This window comes from Kryptolebias marmoratus, linkage group LG16 (genome assembly GCF_001649575.2).
Source record: "Kryptolebias marmoratus isolate JLee-2015 linkage group LG16, ASM164957v2, whole genome shotgun sequence".
NCBI classification, from domain to species: Eukaryota; Metazoa; Chordata; class Actinopteri; order Cyprinodontiformes; family Rivulidae; genus Kryptolebias; species Kryptolebias marmoratus.
Window position 1 is genome coordinate 10,595,710 of NC_051445.1, and position 6,050 is coordinate 10,601,759.

The 6,050-nt window shown below is 44.9% G+C and overlaps 1 protein-coding gene across 1 annotated transcript in view; it reads right to left on the minus strand.

Annotated features, from left to right (window-relative positions):
- Nucleotides 1-13: 13 nt before the first annotated feature.
- The window catches only part of si:dkeyp-69b9.3 (myocardin), a 22,548-nt gene continuing 16,511 nt past the window's right edge, over nucleotides 14-6,050 (minus strand). Inside the window, exon 17 of the mRNA XM_037980319.1 lies at nucleotides 14-20. Coding sequence (XP_037836247.1) covers nucleotides 14-20 — 7 coding nt within the window. The remainder of the gene's footprint in view (nucleotides 21-6,050) is intronic.

Consider the following 6,050-nt stretch of genomic DNA (forward strand, 5'->3'; position numbering starts at 1 on the left):
CCCCCCCCCCCCCCTAACGTCTGAGAGAACAATGAGAACAACATTTTGAATTTTTCAAATGTTTCCACCTCGGGGCAGAGCGGCAGGAATAATTCAGCTCTTATTTTGGAGGAGGGGGGAGAAAAATGGAAAGATTTCTGGTGGTGGTTCTATTAAATCCCCGTGTCTTGTATTCTGGGAACAAACGATGCACGCAGATGTTTTTTTTTATTTTCCTGCTGCGGATTTGAAGACGCCGCCCGAGACCCCCCAAAAAAAGGACAAGCTGCCGTCGCCGAGATGAGGATGTCAATCGAAAACTCAAAGCCAAGAACCTGTCGCTGGTTCTCTGTTGTTCTCGAAAGGTCTTGTTTTTGCCTCTGTGTGTTTGTAAAATGGCGATAACTCAGTCGATTTTATAAAAACAGAGCAAAGATTTGGTAACAGAGCGCCATCTCCAACGGGCTACACGTCGTGCTGAGAGGGTCCTTCGAACCCCACACATCTCACTGTTAGAAGAATATTTGGTGGGTTTTTACACCCTACAACTTGACTGATGCTCTAAATGCGTCTTTTCCTCGTCTCACTCTGTTTGTTGATGCGCACGCTGAGAAACAACTACCCAGCCCCCCTGCGTCCTCGCGTACAGTTTTTAATTGCAGAGCAGGCCTCTCAGAAGATTGCCACAGAAATCGGACCATAGCGACCCTCTGCCAGCGATCAAAGCCTCTCCAACCTCCGCCCCAACCCAGGAGACAAAAGAGAGTCCACACATATACCACATATCACGTCTCAGACAGAGCTACCTGCTTTACATATGAACCACTCTCGTTAATCCCCGTGAAATCGTGCAGGACGGAGTTATTTTAACAGAGAGGAGAGAGGGAAGTCATGTGGAACGGCTAGAGAGGCCATGACAGACAATCCCTCATTACGTCCTGGTCACAGCTTTAGAGCATTACCCCACTGGAAACATACACACTCCAGCCCCCCCTCCCCTCCCCCTCGAGTGTAAAAGTCAGAGAGGCTGGATTGTCTCGTCAAAAAGGACGCTTTTCTTACGGTCTAAACAAATTCCTGTTACCCTGATCTAAAAGTTAATCACTCAAGAGCTAAAACATTACAAATATTGCTTAAATTTCCTAGAAAGGAATCAGTTGTGCTTCTTTTTCCATACACTAACAAACCAGTGCGCATCAAGTCCGCCTGTTTTCCAACTGTAAACCCCTGAAGTCAAACAGTCTGGTGCACCTGACCCAAAGGGAACGCACGGATATGCAGGCTGACAGGTTTGCGCGCACGGACACGAGAAGCAAGTCAAAAGGTTTAAAGGCTTCGGCGTGGGGGTTCGCGTGCAAACATGCAGAAAAGCCGTTCGGACACAGCCGAGGCACGTGTTCCTGCTTGTTCCGGGGTCAGCTGGGGGTCCAGCGTTCGAGTGGCGGGTCCGGAGTTTCACAGTCCAGACCAAAAGGTGGCCAGGGTGCTAACGTCAGACTATTTGATGCAGTTTTTTGCTTCCTTCTAGGAGTAATACATTCATTTAGATCAGGGGTGTCCAATCCTTGTCATTAGGAGGGGAGACGGAGGCAAACCCAGAACGCAGACTCATCTTAAAAGGAAACTAAATTTAATAAAGTAAATATAAGCAAAACAAAAGGCTGGCGTAGCAGCAAAAAACTGTCAAAAACAAAGTCCACAAAAGCGAGGCGAGGCGAGGCAACAACACACATGGCAAAAACGAAACGGAACGGAATGACCCAGTGGAGAACGGAGAGACAGAGACCGGTTTTAAAGGCTGAGGAATAACAAGGTAAGTGGACACAGGTGAGAGATAATGATTACTGACAGGTGGAGATGGACGTGGCAGACATGACTGGAAAAATGCTGGGGAGGTGAATAGCGACGAGACATGAACACCGAAAACCAAAGCAAAACAAGAACTAAAAAGACACCAAACAAAACCCCAAAACTTTGACAATCCTGGTCCTGGAGGGCCACCATCCAGCAGGTTTTACTTGTTTCTCTGCTCCAACACACCTGATTTGAATCAATGGGTGATTAACAGCTGCAGAAAATGAAGAGGTGATTTAACCACTGAATCAGGTGTGTTGGAGCAGAGAAACAAGGAAAACATGCAGGATGGTGGCCCTCCAGGACCAGGGTTGGACACCCCTGATTTAGATAAAAATGTGATCAAATTGCCGTCTGTTCTGCTCCAATTGAGGTTTTGAATTTTTTTCTTTTATTGTTATTTCTGTGCATATCAAAGAGATACACAAAAGGGTTGAACTTTTGGATTTCCCATGGACATTTAAGTCGTTTGGGTTTGAAAACTGTCATCCCTCTGGCTTTGCTGGGGCAAAGTGGTTCTAACAACACAAACTCTGAACTTTCCTGTTTTTGTTTTGCTGAATTAGAATAATCCTGTCTTCGCCTTAAAAACTGAAAACAAAACAAAAAACAATCCAAGGTCCTTACGTCTGATAAGCAGAGCAGAAAGGCTTTCTGAAGGCATCCTCCTGCCTCAGAGAGGAGAAGGACTTGTTTGGCAAAACACCACAGAGGAGGGAGAAAAAAAAACCCAAAAAACATCCTGACTCATCTTTTAAATTCAGTGAATCCATTAGTTTCTCTTTTCATTAGGGGATGCGGTTTAAAGACGAGCCAGTGTTCGGGAATAAAAAGCAGAAAACATGGATTTTTTTGTAGAAAACAACAAGTAAGAGGAGCAGCTACCACAGGACGTAATTACAATTTTAAATCCACTTTAACCTTTTGTGGCCTGACTCCAAAGAAGTCAGGCCACATACTAAGATACTTGAAGTTAAACACGTCAGGTGACTCTTTTAGCCAACAGCAGATGAGTATTTGTTTTAATGTGAAACACATTTACTGGTGATTGTCTTATTTTGGATTAAAAAACGGGCAATAATGTGACTGCCTGTGTCCGAGTATGTGTTCGTCTGTTAGCAAAATATCTCACGAACCACCATTTTAGTGTAATTCTCAGAAAGTCGTCGTTAAATGTGCAACTACAGCTGATTAACTGGTGTTATTGATTCAAGATGGCTGCTACAGCTAATAAAACCTTGCAAATGCAAAAACTCTGGTGTGGTTGTAGCTGAGAGTCATCCCAAACACGTGCCCTGAGCACCAGCAGGTCGCTTCAGACATTTGTTTAAAACGTTGGCGGGAAATGTGTGTCCCTTTAAGGAGAACCAGCTTTAAATCTTTTCTATTTATCCCAGAAAAAGAATATAAAACATGCAAAGCCCGCGGCTGTAAATGCCGTAAATTTGTAAATTTGTCCACATCGCGACGCGAATTCCCGCTTTATTAGAGAGCATTAAATCCCAGAGAAGAGCTAGTTTCACACACACAAAAAAAACAAAACCCCTATAATAAAATTCATGATACATTCAAATGAGCGAAAGCGAATTATCCCTAATGTATGAACAGGTCGATTAAATTAAAGTGTTTTTATCTGTATTTAATTTTCTCGTTTGGAGCTCAACACCAACACGCCTAAAACAACTTTTCACTCTCAAACCGTGATTTTTACCTTAATAGGATCTCAAGGGTGTGATCCGAACCACATAAAGCCTGATTTTTAATTACACCAAACCTGATGTGAGATCAATGGTGAGCTTCAGTCGTCGTTTTCATCTCCAGTCAGATTAAAGCTGACGACGCACGTCCAGGTTTCGTTAAAAATCAGGAAGCACGTTTGGCACAAACGAACGTTTAATTCGCTTTGTGGCTTATTCCATATTTGATAAAAAGCATCCTTCGGAGCAGCCGAGATAAATAAGTGATCAGCGGCGAGCTGTTTGCTCGAAAAAGAAGAAAAAAGGAAACCGGGCAAAGCAGGTGGGAAATCTATTAAGACTTTAATTTTTTTCCTTTTTTTTTTTTTTTTTTTTAAAAATCTTTTTAAAATACACTTTGGACAAAAAATGGGGTTCTCTTGAATTAATAAGTTACATCATAAATAAGAGCAAACATTCTCTCCCGTCTCACGTTCTCTCACAAAAAAAAACAAAAAACAACAGAAAGTCAATCGTAGCAGCACGTGGCGAACTGGAACAGAGTTAGCCGGAGCACTCCGGTGTTTCCGGTTCAAACAAATGCTTTCAAACCAGCCGAAGTGTCCACGGTCGAAGGGAGCTCCGCTCCAGTGTTTGGAAATTAAATAAGAAAGGAGGAAAACATGAGTGAAGCCCTAAAGCAGTGCAAGTCACAGGAGGTAGCATCTTACTCTCCCGCCCATCAATTCTCCTTTTTTTATGTTTTTTTTTCCTTGCAGCAGGCAACGTTTATTGACCGCTATGATTATCATAGCCATCCATCTACATTTCACTGCATTTTCCTGTGTGTGTGTGTGTGTGTGTGTTTCGTGTCCACAAGAACTACTTCATCATGAAGCCGTAGCTCTCTGCTGAAGGTTCGCCAATGGAGATCATCTCATTCTGATTCACTGTGTCTGTTGTTTATTATTAGAAGACGTAACAAACAAAAAGTGTGTGTGTGTGTGTGTGTGATAGATAAAATAAAAAACTGCACCGTCTGCACAGGAACATAACTCCCAACATACATAAAAAAAAAAAAGTGTCGGACTTTAAATTTTCGGGGTCCGTTTCACGACGTCTCGGAAGATAACGGGACATCAAACGGCGGCGCAGACGCTCTGTCCGGTCGGGTATTAAATGATACGAACGACTGAAAAGTTCCAGACATTCGTCGTTCAGTCCGAGCTCCTGCGAATGATTGATGGGGACACGTAGCCAATTAGCATTTGAGCCTAATTTTTCTGCAGATAGGATCCTTTATCTGCGTTACGTCTGCGGTGCGGCGCAGGTTAATGGCAGCCGACCTCTGTCGGGCTTTGGTTCATTAATAAAGTTTTGTTCAGCGGGAATAAAAATGAGCACTAGTCACTGGAGGACTGTTGTGCTAACGTGATGCGTGGGGTGGAAAAAATAAAATCTGCACGGCTAGTAAATCATGGAAGACGTAGAATAAAACCACCGCCGCGGTCGCGGGGAAGATACCGAGCTCGCGCCACGTCTGCTGATTCCTCGACGCCGTGCCTCCGGGTTTAATCAGTCTTCTGTATTCGTAAGCGTGCAACGGCGATTTCGTAACATCTGGTAACATTTTCAAAGAGATAATTCACCCGAACCGAGCAGGTGTGGCCTCGGCGTTGGGTCGTTGACTCGCTGCGGTGGTCGCAGCAGGGCGGGGCGGCCGGGGAACAAAATGGCCACCTGTTTCTGCAAACGGGACAAGGGAACTCTCGCGCCGCCAATTTAGCCGCCCACGTGCGGGAGCCGCTCGCCCTCTTGTAGGGGTTCGAGGCCTTGGCGGAGGGGAGCGCGGCCGGGCCGGTGATTATTCTCGGTAACGGCAGATAACCGCGAATGAGTTTAATGATAAACGGACGAGCGACAAGACGGCGCCCGCTCCTTTGGTGGCTGCCTCCGCCAGGATTTTCCGCCCCGCCGCACGCCGGCGTGGAGCCTCCAACCAAGCTGCGAGCTCTGTCTGCGTTTTTGTGTTTTTTACATGAGCGTTACGAACCAGGGGCCACGCTCAGCCCCGTCTGACTGTGAGCTCCGGGTGGGAAATAAGAAACGTTTTTAATAGTTTAAATCTTTCGAAAAATGGGGTTTCGTGAATAACTGTGTGATGCAAAAATGATAAAAAATGAGGCTTATTAGTAGGATTCACGTGAACCTCAGTGATTACTTTGAGACTGGAGTTGTTTTAAAACGACAGGAATCCACTTTGATTCACCGCCACCTTAAAGCTAACAGCTGTCCCCCGCTTCAAATTAGCTTTTCTTTCCACAAACTGAGGTCATTTAGAGACCGATCTGCAAAAAGGTAATGTAATAATAGTTTACAAGAGTTTAAAGAGTCTCCATCAGTGATATCAGGTTGTTCTTTTGTCTGTTTCTGGCTTTAAAACGGAGCTGTTGTGACCTTGTGCTCGTGGGAATAAGGTCACACATGGCTGCATACGTGTGTGTTTGTTTGTGTGTGTGTGTGTGGGGGGGGGGGGGGGGG